We start from the raw sequence: 18,907 nt of genomic DNA, 5'->3' as shown, positions 1-18,907 counted from the left end.
TACATCTAAAAGGCTTTTGGCTAAAATCTTAAAGTCAGACTTATCAAAATGCTCACAAGACAAAGAGGGCATCAGAGTCCATTTCTAAGGCTTCTCTATCCTAAAAGGCTATATAGAAGAACTATACCAAAAAGATCTTCATGACCCAGATAATCATGATAGTATGATCACTCATCTAGAGCCAGACATCCTGGAATGCAAAGCCAAGTGGGTCTTAGGAAGCATCACTACTAAAAAAGCTAGTGGAGGTGATGGAATTCCAGTTGAGCTATTTCAAATCCTAAAAGATGATGCTGTGAAGGTGCTACACTCAATACACTGGCAAATTTTGGAAAACTCAGCAGTGGCCACAGGGCTGGAAAAGGTCAGTTTTCATTCCAATCCTAAAGAAAGGCAATGCCAAAGAATGCTCAAACTACCACACAATTGCACTCATCTCACACGCTAGTAAAGTAATGCTCAAAATTCTCCAAGCCAGGCTTCAGCAATATGTGAACCATGAACTTCCAGATGTTCAAACTGGGTTTAGAAAAGGCAGAGGAACCAGAGATCAAATTGCCAACATTGTTGAATCATCGAAAAAGCAAGAGACTTCCAGAAAAACATCTACTTCTACTTTATTGACTATGCCAAAGCCTTTGACTGTGTGGATAAGAACAAACTGTGGAAAATTCTGAGAGAGACGGGAATACCAGACCACCTGACCTGCCTCCTGAGAAATCTGCATGCAGGTTGAGAAGCAACAGTTAGAACTGGACATGGAACAAAAGACTGGTTCCTAATCTGGAAAGGAGTACAGCAAGGCTTGTATATTGTCACCCTAATTATTCAGTTTATATGCAGAGTACATCATGAAAAATGCCATGTTGGATGAAGCACAAGCTGGAATCAAGACTGCCAGGAGAAATATCAATAACCTCAGATATGCAGATGACACCACCCTTATGGCAGAAAGTGAAGAACTAAAGAGCTTCTTGATGAGAGTGAAAAAGTTGGCTTAAAGCTCAACATTCAGAAAACTAAGATCATGGCATCCGGTCCCATCACTTCATGGCAAACAGATGGGGAAACAGTGGAAACTGGTTGACTTTATTTGTGGGGGCTCCAAAATCACTGCATATGGTGACTGCAGCCATGAAATTAAAAGATGCTTGCTCTTTAGAAGAAAATTTATGACCAACCTAGACAGCATATTAAAAAGCAGAGCCATTACTTTGCCAACAAAGGTCCGTCTAGTCAAAGCTTTGGTTTTTCCAGTGGTCATGTATGGATGTGAGAGTTGGACTATAAAGAAGGCTGAGCACTGAAGAATTGATGCTTTTGAACTGTGGTGTTGGAGAAGACTCTTGAGAGTCCCTTGGACTGCAAAGAGATCCAACCAGTCCATCCTAAAGGAAATCAGTCCTGAATATTCATTGGAAAGACTGATGCTGAAGCTGAAACTCCAATACTTTGGCCAGCTGATGCAAAGAACTGACTCATTGGAAAAGACCCTGATGCTGGGAGGGATTGGGGGCAGGAGGAGAAGGGGAAGGCAGAGGATGAGATGGCTGGATGGCATCACTGACTTGATGCACATGAGTTTGGGTGAATTCCAGGAGTTGGTGATGGACAGGGAGGCCTGGCATGCTGTGATTCATGGGGTCGCAAAGAGTCAGACATGACTGAGTGACTGAACTGAACTGAACTTCAGTCACTCAGTTGTGTCCGATTCTTTGTGACCCCATGAATCGCAGCATGCCAGGCCTCCCTGTCCATCACCAACTCCCAGAGTTCACCCAGACTCACATCCATCGAGTGAGTGATGCCATCCAGCCATCTCATCCTCTGTCATCCCCTTCTCCTCCTGCCCCCAGTCCCTCCCAGCATCAGAGTCTTTTCCAATGAGTCAACTCTTCACGTGAGGTGGCCAAAGTACTGGAGTCTCAGCTTTAGCATCATTCCTTCCAAAGAAATCCCAGGGCTGATCTCCTTCAGAATGGACTGGTTGGATCTCCTTGCAGTCCAAGGGATTCTCAAGAGTCTTCTCCAACACCACAGTTCAAAAGCATCAATTCTTCAGTGCTCAGCTTTCTTTATAGTCCAACTCTCACATCCATACATGACCACAGGAAAAACAATAGCCTTGACTAGACGAACCTTTGTTGGCAAAGTAATGTCTTTGCTTTTGAATATGCTATCTAGGTTGGTCATAACTTTCCTTCCAAGGAGTAAGTGTCTTTTAATTTCATGGCTGCAGTCAGGGGCGGCGACAAGAGGAGTTACCCTGCGTCTGAGGTCAGGGGCGGCGGCTGGGAGGAGCTACCCCACATCCAAGGAGCCATGGCTGCGCAGGCGCAGGAGGGCCTAGAGGAGCTATCCCAAGTTCAAGGTCAGAAAGGGCGGCGGTGAGGAGATACCCCTCGTCCAAGGTAAGCAGCAGCGGCTGCACTTTGCTGGAGCAGCCGTGAAGAGATACCCCATGTCCAAGGTAAGAGAAACCCAGGTAAGACGGTAGGTGTTGCAAGAAGGCATCAGAGGGCAGACACTGAAACCATACTCACAGAAAACTAGTCAGTCTAATCACACTAGGACCACAGCCTTGTCTAACTCAATGAAACTAAGCCATGCCTGTGGGGCAACCCAAGATGGGCGGGTCATGGTGGAGAGATCTGACAGAATGTGGTCCACTGGAGAAAGTGAAAGTGAAGTCACTCAGTCATGTCCAACTCTTACTGACCCCATGGACTATAGCCCACCAGGCCCTCCGTCCATGGGATTTTCCAGGCAAGAATACTGGAGTGGGGTGCCATTGCCTTCTCCGTTAACATCGGCAAGGCATATTATATTTACTTGGAGCTGGTATAGTTGGTGACAGCCTTAGTGCCCCCGGACACGGCGTGCTTGGCCAGCTCCCCAGGTAGCAGCAAGCGCAGAGCGGTCTGGATCTCCCTGGATGTGATAGTCGAGCGCTTGTTGTAATGCGCCAGGCGCGATGCCTCACCAGCGATGCACTCGAAAATGTCGTTGACAAAGGAGTTCATGATTCTCATGGCCTTGGACGAGATGCCAGTGTCCGGATGGACTTGCTTCAGCACCTTGTACACGTACACGGAGTAGCTTTTCTTTCGGCTGCGCTTGCGCTTCTTGCTGTCCTTCTTCTGGGCCTTGGTCACAGCTTTTTTAGAGCCCTTTTTAGGGGCAGGAGCAGACTTAGCCGGTTCAGGCATGTCTATAATGACAACACCCAACAAATGGCAAAACACTTCAGTATTCTTGCCTTGAGAACCCATGAACAGTATGAAAAGGCAAAATGATAGAATACTGAAAGAGGAACTCCCCACGTCAGTAGGTGCCCAATATGCTACTGGAGATCAGTGGAGAAATATATCCAGAAAGAACGAAGGGATGGAGCCAAAGCAAAAAGAATACCCAGCTGTGGATGTAACTGGTGATAGAAGCAAGGTCTGATGCTGTAAAGAGCAATATTGCATAGGAACCTGGAACGTCAGGTCCATGAATCAAGGCAAATTGGAAGTGGTCAAACAAGAGATGGCAAGAGTGAATGTTGACATTCTAGGAATCAGCGAACTAAAAATGGACTGGAAGTGGCTCGGTCGTGTCCAACTCTTTGCAACCCCATGGACTGCAGCCTACCAGCCTCCTCCATCCATGGGATTTTCCAGGCAAGAATACTGGAGTGGGTTGCCATTTCCTTCTCCAGGAGATCTTCCTGACCCAGAGATTGAACCTGGGTCTCCCACATTGTAGGCAGACGCTTTACCATCTGAGCCACCAAGGAAGCTCTCTTGTTTTGTTTTAATAGAGCATTAAAAAGCTTATAAATTAATTAAGAGAGAAACAGTCTCAGTTTGAGCATCCAGAAGAAATTTCCAAAGCTACACCACACAATCGAGCCAGCTGGAAGCCTTAGGCAGGGCCATGATAGGAAGTCTGATCCTGGCTCCTGTCTACACACTCAATTCCTGCTACAATTGCATCATAAATACTTTAATTGCCATCTCCTTCAGTTCTGAATTCAAGTGCTTCATGACTGCATCTTTTAGACACAACCTGAATCATCTCCAGAACTCTAGCTGCATCAGAATCTGAAAAGTGTTAGTTTTACCCTTCCAGCCTCTGAAATTTAGGAAGGAAGTTGAAAAGATTACTGAATAATTTAAATTATACTATCAATCATAATAAGCAAAACAAACTGGGAAAATCTTAAACTCAGATCAACTCATAAATTCTAGCTTCCTGAAATGTCATCCAAAGGATACCATAAATCATCCATCAGCCTGGGACCTATTCCCCTACACATGCTTATTTTTTCACCATCCATTTTCATCCCTGGACCAGACCAAACTCCTAAGTCTCTTCACATTCACAAGGCCTTGAGCATGCATGGTAAGTCACTTTAGTCATGTCCAACTCTGTGCTACACCATGGACTGTGGCCCACCAGGCTGCTCTGTCCCTGGGATTCTCCAGGTAAGAATACTGGAGTGGATTGCCATGCCCTCCTCCAGGGAATCTTCCCAACCCAGGGATCAAACCTGCGTCTCTTTAGTCTCCTGCATTACTGGTGAATTCTTTATCACTGGGCCACCGCAGAAGCCCCCCACAAAGCATCATCTGTCCCCAACTCGAGTGCTGCTTGATCCAACTTCTGGTTGAGAGCAGGCCAAATGGCTGACTGGCTCGTGCCATTGCAAAAGTTATAAAACCTTGAAGGCTCATCATTTAACCCTAGTTATCAGCCTCACTGCAAATCCTTGAGAGCAAAAGCCAGACTCTGATATGACCTCCATCACTCCTATCATGGCAGAAACCACAACAGCTGTCTGGTGGGAAGACGGGAAAGTTAACACTCTGGCAAACCAGCGATGAGAAAGAGTAGGCAGAAAGGCGTCGGTAATAGACTATTCACCCTTCTCTCCTCCTTTTCTGAGATGCTGTGAATTCATGATGCAGATCACTCTCTGGAGGTGTTCTGCATAACTGAGCAACCATTTGAATGTTCTATAACTAAATCTCCCTGACATTATTTTTTAATTTATTTTTAGCCTTCCTTGTTGTCTCTCTCTGCTTCTCTGGGATTGCATTCCAAAGGAAAGCGAACGCTCATAAGATTAACCTCAGACCCTTTCTCAGGAACCCAAGCTAAGATAACACTTTCGTATACACCAGTCCCTCAGTGTAGAAAGACATTTTCTTCCTGCCAACAACGTTCAACTTTTCAAAACCCGGCTCAAAATATTCCCCTTTAAGGAAACCCATATTTCACTAATCATTTTGTTACTTCTTACCCAACCTCATTTATTCTTAATTTTTTCCTAAATATTTTCTGATTATATACATTTGTGTGTTTCTTCACTTCTTTTGTGCACGTTATCACCGGCAAAGCCCACTGCTGTCCCAGGAAAAAAATAAGATGGCATCTAGGTGCTAAAATAAGGTCTAACCTTCTCTCTTGTGCTTCATCTAGTTTCACGTGCAGAGGTCTCAAACTTGGCGCTTTGGACCCAGAGATCCTGGTGAGAAGTGGCCTCGGGGACATCTCAGCACCTGTGTGGCTCAGGCACAGACCGCTGCGCAAGGCACCGACAGTCAAGATGGCGGCGGCGGGCCTGCGCAGGTCTGAGCCGCACACCTGTGCCGACTGCGGGAGAACTCCGTCCCCTCCCCCGCCGGCAGGAGCCCAGTAACGCAGCCCCGCCCACTGCGGTCTGTCCAGGTGCGCGTGTGTTCTAGAGGCAAGCTGGCACCTCTCCGTTCCTTGATCAGAGTATAGCTTTCATCTGTTCCTCATACAAACTGGGTCTTGTTCTGTTGGCCCCAGTGACACAGAGCAGGACTTCTGTTGGAGACTGACTTGGGAGGATCAATAACAATATCAGGTCTGATTTTCTCCCTTCCTCAAGCTGTTAAAAGCCCGGACTGTCACTTTTTAAAAATACATTTTCTCGGCCACACTTAATACAGTGGCTTTGCCACAAACTGTGCCCAGTGTAAACGTGTTGGAGGAGAGGTGTCTGGCTACCCTCTGACCCTTCCCTGCCTGCATCAGCATTGCTTCCAGGCCCCCTTTGTCTTCCTGAGGCAGCCCCAGGCTTTCTAGGGCCAATCTACTGCCCCTCCCTCCTGGGTCTGACCCTCCAATCATAATTCTCTTCCTCCTACCTGCAGTTCTCTGTCCACTGCTCAGCTTTGAAAAACAACAGACTTGGTCTGCATCCCTCTCATTAACGACTAAAGTGAGGACACCTGGTCGTTGTTCAGTCGCCCAGTCGTGTTTGACTCTTTCACCCCAGAGGTTTGCCCAAGTTCATGTCCATTGCATTGGACTTGGAATGGACATCTTAGGTGTATTCATGTATTTAAATAGACCCTGTAAACATCTGCCTTACATCAATGTGGTCTTACTCTAAAAATGGAATTTAGACACTTAACCTTAATGAAGGAAAATTTTCTGAGCAAGATGATTTAAACTAGTGACTGTAATGTTGAATTGCAATATTCTAGAACTCCAGTATATCATGCTTTGATACTTTGTCAAGTATCAAAGACCCAATCTGTTTGTTGGTGTGATACCATTATTTCAGTGTTTTAAAAATCTGAAATCTGAATTATTTATGTCTTGAGAAGTACCTAAAGAGTTAAACCCAGCATTTACATGGAGGCTTTATGATCTTTCAAGGTATTTGGGCTTGTAAGTGAAAAAGAGTATAACTCTTAGCACAGATTTTCCCAGATCAAATTCTCTCTAGGTCTACTTCTTGAAAGAGGTATTTTTAAATTTTATTTTTAGCATTAATCTGAATATATAAAGAAGGAGAGCTTCCCTAAAAGAGAATTATAAAGAACAAAGACTTAGTCTTACCCTCAAGATATCTACACTTCGAATGGGGCCAAGTTGACAGCAAAAACAGTCAGTGTTCAGTGGTGGAAACTCCTTATCTGTTTGATTGATTTGTTTTGTTTGTTTGAACAAAGGCTGTTTGTTTCATAGCAGAAACTAAGAACCAGGGATCTTGCAAATCAACTGCTGGGCCTTAGAAACAAAAACTACAGCTTGCTGTTAATAAAAATATTGAAGTCTTTAATAAAAGTAAAAAGTTTTAAAAGATTAGCACACAGAAATAAGATTGTGTGTGTGTGCTAAGTCGCTTCAGTCACGTTTGACTCTTCCCTATGGATTGTAGCCTGCCAGGCTCCTCTGTCCATGGGATTCTCCAGGCAAGAATACTGGAGTGGGTTGCCATGCCCTCCTCCAGGGGATCTTCCCAACCTAGGAATCAAACCAGAATCTCTTATGTCTCCTGCAGTAGCAGGGCGGTTCTTTACCCCTACCACCACCTGGGAAGCCCAGGAAATAAGATTAGTTGTATGTAAAAGATGCTGAGAAAGAAGTTTGGATTTAGTTTATATTTATCTCTTAACTATTTATCCAGCTAGTATAAAATATGAAAAAGCTTTTCTAGTGGCTAGAAAAATTTGCCCCCAAATTTGGCTCACCATCAAAGATGATACCATTGATACACATGGTTCTTAAGATCAGACCTGCAAAAAAGTCAAATAACTCATTGTTAATTTTCAGGATTTATTTTCTTCACTTTTTATAATAGTAGTTTATTTAGTATAAGTATATTGTGTTTCTCTTGCTATTAATTCAAATTAGAATGATAATGTATATTTAATATTTAATTTTTGGAATCTAGTTCATATTATATGTTTATACATTTTATAGGGGAAATCTACCAAATATTTAGTTTCAATGATTTTTGAAAATTTTGCTGAATTCTGAACATTGTTTTTGAATAAACAAGATATTAATACCAGGATATCAATACATTATGAAATAAATATGAAAATACCAGTATGTCATTCTACTCCAATAGTGTCACTATGATATTCTGCAGTTCTTCTTAATCATGGCACTTAACTACTAGCTCTAGTTGACTATACAAGTGAAAGTTTAGGATTTTTCCTGATACTCCCCTTCCCAATCCCTCTCTCTCTGAGTAACTCATTATTTCTTCTTCCCAGGGGTGTCTTCTAACCCTGCAACTGCAGAAAGGGGGAAACAGCTACTTCTTGAGCCTCAGCTGTGTTCCCAGCCCTGTGTTCCATGCTTTACATAATCATCTCACTTAATCATCATGATTTGGTGTGGTCCTTGTCGCAACCCCCATTTTATAGCTGAGGAAGTGGGTGCTAAGCAGGGTTGATGGCACATGAACTGTAACATTGCTGGAGTCTTCTGGCTCTGTGCCTAGCAAGCCTGGTGTCCTCTTCCTTCTGCTTCACCACATCAGGACTTTCGATTTCCTCATTGTGTACTAAGTCTGCAGAAATTGCTTTATTGCACCCCCGTACAAGATACTTCATTTTTAAGAACTTGAAGTATCTTTCTAATAATTAAATAGTATTTTATCTTCACCTAAGTTGGAGGTGGGAATAGATGACCTTTCAGTTCAGTTCAGTCGCTCAGTCGTGTCCGACTCTTTGTGACCCCATGAATTGGCAGCACGCCAGGCCTCCCTGTCCATCACCAAATCCCGGAGTTCACTCAAACTCACGTCCATCGAGTCGGTGATGCCATCCAGCCATCTCATCCTCTGTCGTCCCCTTCTCTTCCTGCCCCCAATCCCTCCCAGCATCAGAGTCTTTTCCAATGAGTCAGCTCTTCGCATGAGGTGGTCAAAGTATTGGAGTTTCAGCTTCAGATGACCTTTAGGATCCTCTCATTCCCTGAGAGGGTCTATGAAATATAAAGGCAAATGCCTAAAATAGCAAAAGGAATGTGGTGAAACAATCCAGAAAACATCCTGAGAAGAACTTCATGAGGAAAGCAGAAGACATCATGAACATACTATGTCTCTCTTAAAGCAAAAATACAAATTGAGCATCTTACTTGCTCTTTGATATTGAAACATATGGACATTTTCTGAGTATTTATTCTCTTTAGGTGACTAGGAGTAATGATATCTTTCATTTGTGAAGCAGTGACTGTTTGCTAAGCACTTCACATTTGTCAGCAGTTTATTGAATACTGTGAACTCAGCAGGGTTCAAACTTCATAGGGTTTTATTTTTCTTCAATCACTGCTTTAAAACATGCTCCATTGAATCCCCCCTTCCCAAGACTTTATGGCATCTCCAGCAGATGCCAATTTCCTGATCTTTTCAGTTTCTAAAAGACATACCCCAGCACTTTCCACTTCCATTTTCATCCAATTTAAATGTCCATCTCCTCTCTGGATCCAGGGACAATGCTGAGGCATGAATGTGGGCAAGGAGAGGGGGCATCTCTTCCTGATCCCCACCCCCTGTTCCTCAACCCCCCCAACCTGCCCCCCCACATCTTCTGAGTCCTTTGCTGTGTTGAAGGCTGGGAGGCAGCATTCTCAAAGGGAACAGAAACTTTCTTTTTTAATACTTACTGGGTGCCATTGTGAGTTCTGCCGTCCCTCATGGCAGCCAACCAAATGCTGCACCTCTTGAGGGACATCTGATGACTCTTAGGAAGATCCTCTGGCAGGCTCATCACTGAGAGGCCACCTCTCATGGGAAAACCAGCTCCAGGGGACCTTTTCCAATCTCCCTCAACTCCTGTCCCTATATAATCCACCCTACAGACTTTTACTGTTGGGGTCTCTTCTCCTAGTCACACTTCAGGGTGTGGTTCCATCACAGTAACTCATGCTTTCCATGGTATCCACTCCTGCCAGATAATGAAAATGTGCCCTATTCCCCTCCTGCCCATTTTCTTTACCCCGAGTTTTCCCCATAAACCTCTTTCCCTTTGCTCAAATAGGCACAAAGTGCAGTTTAGCAAATCCATTCATTGCATAAGTAGGTATCCAACTGAAAAATGAGATTCCAGGCTCAACTTCTTGTGGGCAACCCCCTCCCCAATCTCTACAAATCACTCTTGAGGCAACCCCATTGGCTTATCTTAGAAGGACCACCCTCCAAGGGAGGAAGGAAAAGACATGGAATTCTTTCTAAAACTGAAGATTAACAATTCAATCGTTCTCTCAAGATAAATGAGTTGAGAGTGATAACGAGGGCAGCAGAATTTGCATCTTAATAAATCCCAGTCATCTCTTTGTCCTCTATCATCTATTTGTCCCCAAATTTGGAGCCAAGTTGCCAGTTAGAGACAATAAGTCCCTCTTAGTATCTTATCATACTTACAGAGTTATGTGTGAACTCCACACAGTTCTGAAAGATAGCTATTGTTATGCCTTAGGAGAGTGAAGCCCAAAAAATAATCAGTGTTATGTTGTAAAGGCAAGGATATTTCCATCACCTCCCACCATGCTCGGCACATGTGTGTGCGCTCAGTTGCTTTAGTGGTGTCTGACTCTTTGTGACCCTATGGACTGAAGCCCGCCAGGTTCCTCTGTCCAGCGGCTCTTCCAGGCAAGAATACTGAAGTGAGTAGCCATGCGCTCCTCCAGGGGATCTTCCCCACCCAGGGACTGAACCTGCGTCTCCTTCGTCTTCTGCATTGCAGGCAGATTCTTTACTACTGAGCCACCACCGCTGGGGAAGCCCATTTGGCACATAATAGGGCTCAGTGAATACTTACTGAATAAATAATGTGAAAAGCCAAGATCACACTTAGGAAGTAGAGAAATAGCATTCAAGGTCAGTTCTTTTTGACCATCAATACCTCCCTAAATAAAGTGTCATCCTCCCACCAACCCTGATTATAACCACAACTCAGTGTCATAACAGCTCCTTCAGTCTGACTCAGATGTATCTTTCAGTGAATTACCTCATTTCTCTCCCCATATTGGAATCTAGCCCCAGGAGGGTTCCGTGCACATACATGTGAAACCAATTAGCAGGTCCTAAGCACAGAATGAACTTATCCTGCCTGGGCTTGGCTTTCTATATTTTGCAGTTGCATATGGTTGGTGAAATCACTCCATGGCAGGATCTTTAACTCTCACACAGATCATTCTCTCCTGAGCTTTTCTATTTTAAGTTGCTTAATAAGCAATGAGGATCTGTGTGACATTTATCATCTCTTAATTACTGTAGGTTCTCAACTTTAGCACTAGAAAGGCTGATGAGTTACTTATTAGGATCTTCAAACTCAGAAAGTATAGTATGAATGAATGAGTGCACGGATGGATGGATGGGTGGCTGGGTGGGTGCATGGATTGGGTAAATGCCAAAATTTCAGGTAGTTGACGCCATGCAGTTTTATCTTGGTTAATCCGAATTCCATAGACCAAAAAGCAGTTGAATTTTTTAAACTTAGAGAACTCTGCAAGCAGATTTTAAACAAGAAGCTATATCCTATACAAATATAGGGAATATATTAAAAAACTCACTTTAAAATATTTATTTTAAAATGGACACTTCCCTCTTATAGGCACTTCAGAGAGGAAAAAAAATTTTAATATTTGACTATAGAGTTGAACCAAATGGAGACACTGAGGATTTAGGAAGACTCTGGGGAGGAGTACCTCTGAGAGAAGATAAATGTTTTTTCAACACTTTGCCTGCACTGGTTGAATTTCAAGTAACCTTTGTGTTCCTTGCCAGAACTACAGCAGAGGGCTAGTGTGGGAGCGCAGTCTGTACCTTTTATGAAATGGAAAAGACTGGTGGTTATTCTCCTCGGATGTTGCCTCTAAGGTTCACAGCCTGAGGCTAAGAGAAGCAAAACAAACGAAGAACAAGGAATATATTTGCATTTGCCTTTGAATTGCACGACTACAGTGGCCCAGAGATATGTACTAGTCTCTAGTAATTATTTAAAAACTACCCAAGGGGTTGAGAAGTGCAGGGAAACAGTCTGTAGGCTAGGTCTGGAAGGCTTGATGAGCAGGGATGGGGTGGTGGTGGCCACCCAGCACCACACAGGGTCCCCTTCTGGGGCGGGAAAGAGGCCTTGGTGTCTATTCTTGGCAATGAGCTAACTCTCTCATAAGTGTCTGGCAACCAGCCAGAAAGAACAGGGTGTTCCTGCTGAGTGTATACAGGGCTTCAAAAACATGTTTTGTGTGTGCAGCCCAGTAGGCACAGCCTGGCTTAGTCACTCCTTGTCAACTACTGCCTCTCTGGACTGTCAAGAGGAAGAGTTTGGCTCAGACCTGCTGTGCAAGTCCTGATGTTTCTGACATGCCCAAATATTCAGTGCAGAGATGAATTTTTAGGGAAACTGAATGTGCCTTGTAGCCCATGGTTCAGTAAATATTCTGTTGCCAGGAGCAAATATAGACTGACTTTCAGCTAACCTCCCATTAAGGTCACAAAGGCCTCCTTTACATATGTGCACCTGTTTTTCCAGGGTTAGAGCATCTGGCTTGGCATGGTTACTTACCCTGTGGGAGCTAAGATAAGGCCAATTAAGCTCCAGCCCTGGGCACTGCCGGCTTGACGGGACTGACTCACTCCTTGCTCCTCAGATGGCCTTTTCAGGGGAGTGAAATCTGAGCAGAAGGAGAAATGAGTCAGCCTGACTTAACAGACACTCGAGGGGGTGTTCGAGGTTTCCAGTAAAAAGAAAAGGGTGATCAGAATGGCTTTTGAGCTCCTGGGCTGTGTGGGCAGGTAACCCAGGTCCACATGCCTCAGATTCTAACAGCAAACAGCAGCCAAAATATTGTGGAATATCTTAGGGACAAACTATTGCAGATTATAAGACTTCATCATTATAGGCCTCTCCTTGTAGATAAGGCAGGTCCATAAAAAATGGGGGCCATGATAGAACTTTCTGGAATCAAACTGTTAGAATTTGTCCATCTTTGAATATATTCAGCACTTTCTCTAACCACTCCTAACACACCTTTCCTAGAATGGTCTTGCCCTGTGGTTTACTGAACACACAGGCACAGTCTTACCATACTCTCCTCTCCGGTCCCCCCACCCCCATCTCTGTCAATAACTTTCTCCTAAGTGTCATAACTCTGTTGAACTTCTCTATCCTGCCGTTTCACTAACCCCTCAAATTCAACTTGTCCAAAATTATTCTTGTCATAAGAAACAGTAGAATATTACGGTTTAGAAGCAAAACAAAACACCTGGGTATTGATATGGGACCAACCAAGCCTGAATCCTGCCTGTACCTCTTAATTAGCTATGTGATTGCATAACATCTCTGTGCTACAGTTTCATTGTCTAAAATAAATATAATAGTACTTTCATCACAGGATTGTAGGATTGTAGTGAGAATTAAATGAGTTAAATTAAATCAGTTCAGTCACTCAGTTGTGTCTGATGCTTTGTGAGCCCATGGACTGCAGCACGCCAGGTTTCTCTGTCCATCACCTCCCGGAGTTGGCACAAACTCATGTCCATTGAATCAGTGATGCCATCCAACCATCTCATCCTCTGTCATCCCCTTCTCCTCCTGCCCTCGATCTTTCCCAGCATCAGGGTCTTTTCAAATAAGTCAGTTCTTCGCATCAGGTGGCCAAAGTATTGGAGTTTCAGTTTCAGCATCAGTCCTTCCAATGAATATTCAGGACTGATTTCCTTTAAGATGGACTGGTTGGATCTCCTTGCAGTCCAAGGGACTCTCAAGAGTCTTCTCCAACACCACAGCTCAAAAGCATCAATTCTTCATTGCACAGCTTTCTTTATGGTCCAACTCTCATATCCATACACGACTATTGGAAAAACCATAGCTTTGACTAGATGGACCTTTGTTGGCAAAGTAATGGCTCTGCTTTTTAATATGCTGTCTAGATTTGTCATAGCTTTTCTTCCAAGGAGCAAGTGTCTTTTAATTTCATGACTGCAGTCACCATCTGCAGTGATTTTGGAGCCCGAAATCATTGTGTTTAAATGAGTTAAATACAAGTAAAATGATCAGCACCATTGTATTTGCAATAATAGATGTGCTATAAGTAACAGTCAAGAGAAAAATGAAGTAACACATTTAATGGTGAATCCTATATTTAAATGGTCAAGCTATTAATAACAAAAAATAAAAAAGTGAAATTACAGAACCCAGAGTTGAGGAGCGTTTTTGACAGTTAGTAACCAGGTAACCTGGGTTAAGTCACACAATATTTCTGATCTCCAATTTCTCACAAAAAATAGGGATGGTATTAGTAGCTGACAAATGTCGGCTGCTGCCTATGTGTCAGGCATTACTGAAGCACTTTAGAAGCATTATAAATAACTGGACAAAGATTTAATAATCATTTCAGAATAATCACTGATAATAGAGGATATAATATTCTTCTATTCATTCATTCAATAGTTGTGTAACTCCTACTAAATGCTACCATTTGAGACTCAAAAGGAACAAATCGCATAATATTTGAACAGGCAGTCCACGAAAGAAGATAAACAAACACCCAGTAGGCACAAGAGAAGCTGTTTAACATGATTAGCTCTCAGAGAAATGCAAATTAAAAACTACAAATACATATCCATGCACATCCATTGAAACAGCTAAAATTAAAAAGGCTGATACCACTAAATGTTGATAAGAATGTGCAGCAGCTAGAACTCTCATGTATTGCTGATGGGAGTGAAAAAATGTCCATAACTTTGAAAAACCATTTGGCACTTTCTTATGAAGTTAAACATATGCCCACGGACTGACCTTTCGATTCCACTCCTAGATATTTACACAAGGGAAATGGAAACATGTCCACAAAAAGACTTCAGCAAGAATGTTTATAGCAAGTTTGTCCATTGTGTTGGTCAAGGTTCCCCAGAGACACAGAACCACTAGGCTGTGTATATGTATTCAGAGAAAGATTTATTTGTTTGAAAGAACTGGCTTATGTGATTGTAGGAACTCTCATCTGAAGTCTTCAGGGCAACCTGGAGACCTATATAAGAGTTAATGCTTTAATTCTGAATCTGAAGGTAGTCTGGAAGCAGAAATCCTTCCCCTGAGGACCTCAGTCTTTTTCTTACAAGGTCTTTAACTGACTGTATGAGGCCCACCAATATTATGGAGGATAATCTGCCTTCATAATATGGAGTATAATGAGTATGAGTACACTCTAAGCCTGTTGATCACTTCTAAAAAAATACCTTCACAGTTGCATCCTAGATTGCTGTTTGACCAAACATCTGGGTATCATAGTCTAACCAAGTTGACACATAAAATTAACCATCATCCATTATTACCTCAGACTGGAAATAACCCAAATCTCTATCAACAGGAGAATGGATAAACATATTGTGGTGTGTGTGTGTGTGTGTGTGTGTTTTAAGTCGCTTCAGTCATGTCCGACTCTGTGTGACCCCATAGACTTTAGCTTGCCAGGCTCTTCTATCCATGGGATTCTCCAGGCAAGAACACTAGAGTGGGTTGCCATGCCGTGCTCCAGGGGATCTTCCTGACCCAGGGATTGAGCCCAAGTCTCTTCTGTCTCCTGCATTGGCAGGTGGGCTCTTTACCTCTAGCACCACCTGGGAAACCCAAACATATTGTGGTATTTTCATACTGTGGAATTACTACTAAGCAAGAAAGGGGTACAAACTACCGATGTGTGGGAAAATCTGGATGAATCTCCAAAATACTCTGTTGAGAGAAAGAAGTTAGACATCAAGGAATACATACTATATGATTCTATTTCTATGAAATTCAAGAACAGGTAAATCTAACGTCTGGTAATAGAAATAACATGATGTTGCCTATGGGATGTGAGGATTTATTAGAAAGAGGCAGAAAGGAAAATTCTGGGGTAATATGTGTTCTTTATCTTTATTAGAGTATTTATTACACAGCTATATATGTTTATAAAAATTCATCCAATTATATAAAGCTTGTGTATATTGATGTATGTAAATTTTACCTTAATCTTTTGAAAAACAGAAGTTCTTTCCTTTAAGAAGCTTATAGCTTAGTTGGGGAGAGAGTAGGCAGACTGATGATATGAGGCCCTTAACATCACTCATATGTATAATTAACCTAGTTAGCTTATTAAGATTTTTTCAAGAATTGGTGGGGAGTGGGCACTAGTATTTCTTAAAATGACCCCATGAGGTCTGGGACTTTGACTATTATTATTTACCTCTGAATCCCCAGCACCTGCTACAGGGACCAGCTCAACAAACACTTGAAAAAAATTCTGTATTTACACACACACATACACAGAGAAAAGAAACAAAAAATGAAAACAAAAAATCCGTGCCAGGAATTATCACCTTCTTTCTATCTCTTCCAGCTTTTTATCTACATAATATATGACCGTGAGTCGGTGAGAATCTGGAAAATAGAACCCAGAGATGACAGAAGCTTAATCTTGCCTATCAACCGTGGGCACTGGCGGTGGCCGTCTACACACTGTTGAGGAGGATTCAGTGGCTGCGTCTGTGTTCAACAGGAGTGTCTCAACTGGTTAGACCTGCCTGCCGCAGATGGGAAAAGGACATGCCACCCTTCTGCTATCTCAAGAGAGTTCAAATTTAAGCACCAGATAGAGTGAAAAAGTTGGCTTAAAACTCAACATTCAGAAAACTAAGATCATGGCATCTGGTCCCATCACTTCGTGGCAAATAGATGGGGAAACAATGGAAACAGTGACAGACTTTACTTTGAGGGGGGGGGGCTCCAAAATCACTGCAGATGGTGACTGCAGTCGTGAAATTAAAAGATTCTTACTCCTTGGAAGAATAGTTATGACCAACCTACACAGCATATTAAAAAGCAGGGATATTACTTTGCCAACAAAGGTCTGTCTAGTCAAGGCTATGGTTTTTGCAGTGGTCATGTATGGATGTGAGAGTTGGACTATAAAGAAAGCTGAACTGAAGAATTGATGCTTTTGAACTGTGGTGTTGGAGAAGACTCTTGAGAGTCCCTTGGACTGCAAGGAGATCCAACCAGTCCATCCTAAAGGAGATCAGCCCTGAATATTCATTGGAAGGACTGATGCTGAACCTGAAACTCCAATACTTCGGCCACCTGAAGCAAAGAACTGACTCATTGGAAAAGACCCTGAGGCTGGGAAAGATTGAAGGTGGGAGGAGAAGGGGATGACAGAGGATGAGATGGATGGCGTCACCAACTCAATGGACATGAGTTTGAGTAAACTCCTGGAGCTGGTGATGGACAGGCAAGCCTGGCGCACTGCAGTCCTTGGGGTCACAAAGAGTCGGACATGCCTGAGCAACTGAACTGAACTGCATATCTAAATAAGAAAGGTAAACTATACATATAGAGGCAGAACTTGTTCAATGAGTTAGTCAGCCCTGTCCCAAGGCAGAAAAAAAAATGTAAGGACTATTGAAGACCATCTCAAATATCAACACATTGCGAGAGGACCCATAGATTTATTTAGATGTGTCCTGTGTTTAGAAATGCGCAGATTTCCTCCTGTGCGCTGCAATGCATACTGATGGCATATTCTTGAATAGATGTATCCATGCATTCTACTTACCTGTTTGCTAGACCTGTGTGTGTCTAAACGTTTCTAACATGTGTGGGGCCTACAAGTCACTTTGTTGTTGTTGTTTACTTGCTAAATTGGGCCTGACTCTTTGGACCCCATGGACTGTAGCCTGCCAGGCTCCTCTACCCATGGGATTTCCCAGGCAAGAATACTGGAGTGGGTTGCCATATCCTTCTCCACGGGATCTTCCTGTCCCAGGGATCGAACATGGGCATCCTGCATTGGCACGTGGATTCTTTACCACTAAGCCACCAGAGAGGTCCCACAAGTCATTTATAAACTTACAGAGTTCAGCTGGAAAAGACAAGCAGGATAGGATTATGATAATAATCACCACTTTATAAATGTTAAGTATGTGCCTGGCATTGTACTAAACATGCTCATTTCTATTTACTTTCCCATCAACTCTACAATGAGGTGATTACTGCCCCTAGTTGCAAAGAGAGAAACTGTCCCAGAGGGAGTGAGTGGCAGAGAGGAATTCTGATCCAGTGTGGCTGACTTGCTTTGTTCATCCATGTGGCCAGCTAGCTGCTAGATGATCTCGGGAAGCAACTCTTCTGCTCTTTCCGAAAGGAAATACAAGATTTCACTGAAGAGTTGTCTGATGGTGCAGCAATATGTGGGTTTCCTGGGTGGTGCAAGTGGTAAAGAACTTGCCTGCCAATGCAGGAGACGTAAGAGATGCGGGTTTGATCTCCTGCCAATGCAGGAGACATAAGAGATTGGCAGAATTTTCCTGCCAATGCAGGAGACGTAAGAGGTGGGGAAGATCCCCTGCAGGAGGGCATGGCAACCCACTCCAGTATTCTTGCCTGGAGAATCCCATGGACAGACGAGTCTGGCAGGCTATGGTCCACAGGGTTGCAAAGAGTCAGACACGACTGAAGCAACTTAGCAAGCACACACACAGCAGCATGTGGGATGCTAAGAACCGAGACTGGTGACCAGGCCCCTTCTCTGGCACTGCCAAGGCAGACAGACCTGAATCATGCAGGTCTCATCTTGGAAACTTTTCTCATAACCTCTTTGGTAGTTTTTGCTTCAAGCTTGACCCTTATCTCTAACCTGTAATCTATTGCTAAGAAGAAAACAAATTCCTCCATAATTGTGGCTTTCAGACTGAGAACAAGGAATCAAAGAATTAGACAGGGAGAAAGAAGCATAAAATGTCCCAGTTTCTGCATGACTTATGTGTCACCTTCATGCATCCCGAAGCAAAGTTGCAGGAGATACTGCTCTCATCAATGACTGACAGTCACAAGACTTCACCAGCATTGCCCCGGCATAGCCCACACTGAGATCCTGGCCAAGCAGAGGCAGCAAGGACACTAAAAAATGAGGATAAGAGACAAGAAGGGAAGGGAAAAGGAGAGAGAGAGGGCGAGAGGGAAGTAGGACAGAAAATAGAAATCAGACAAATGGAATTACTAATGACATCGTCCATTTCCATGCCACACGGAGAGAAACTCACTGTAATTTTTTTTCCTCCGGATTATGTAAAACAGGATAGAAAACTGTGGTTTTAAGATCTCTT

General features: G+C 43.2%; 1 protein-coding gene across 1 annotated transcript; it reads right to left on the bottom strand.

The window, feature by feature from the left end:
* Positions 1-2,509: 2,509 nt before the first annotated feature.
* Positions 2,510-3,314, bottom strand: LOC613363 (histone H2B type 1-C/E/F/G/I). The gene has a single exon (XM_002686662.6). The coding sequence runs from the start codon at positions 3,270-3,272 to the stop codon at positions 2,829-2,831; it is 444 nt and encodes a 147-aa protein (XP_002686708.4). The 5' UTR covers positions 3,273-3,314; the 3' UTR covers positions 2,510-2,828.
* Positions 3,315-18,907: the final 15,593 nt, after the last annotated feature.

This window comes from Bos taurus, chromosome 4 (genome assembly GCF_002263795.3).
Source record: "Bos taurus isolate L1 Dominette 01449 registration number 42190680 breed Hereford chromosome 4, ARS-UCD2.0, whole genome shotgun sequence".
Lineage (NCBI taxonomy): Eukaryota > Metazoa > Chordata > Mammalia > Artiodactyla > Bovidae > Bos > Bos taurus.
This window is presented reverse-complemented; position numbering and strand designations above follow the sequence as displayed.

Bases quoted from the DNA above. Each gene is read 5' to 3' on its own strand.
- LOC613363 (XM_002686662.6), bottom strand. From the start codon at position 3,272: ATGGGTTCTCAAGGCAAGAATACTGAAGTGTTTTGCCATTTGTTGGGT.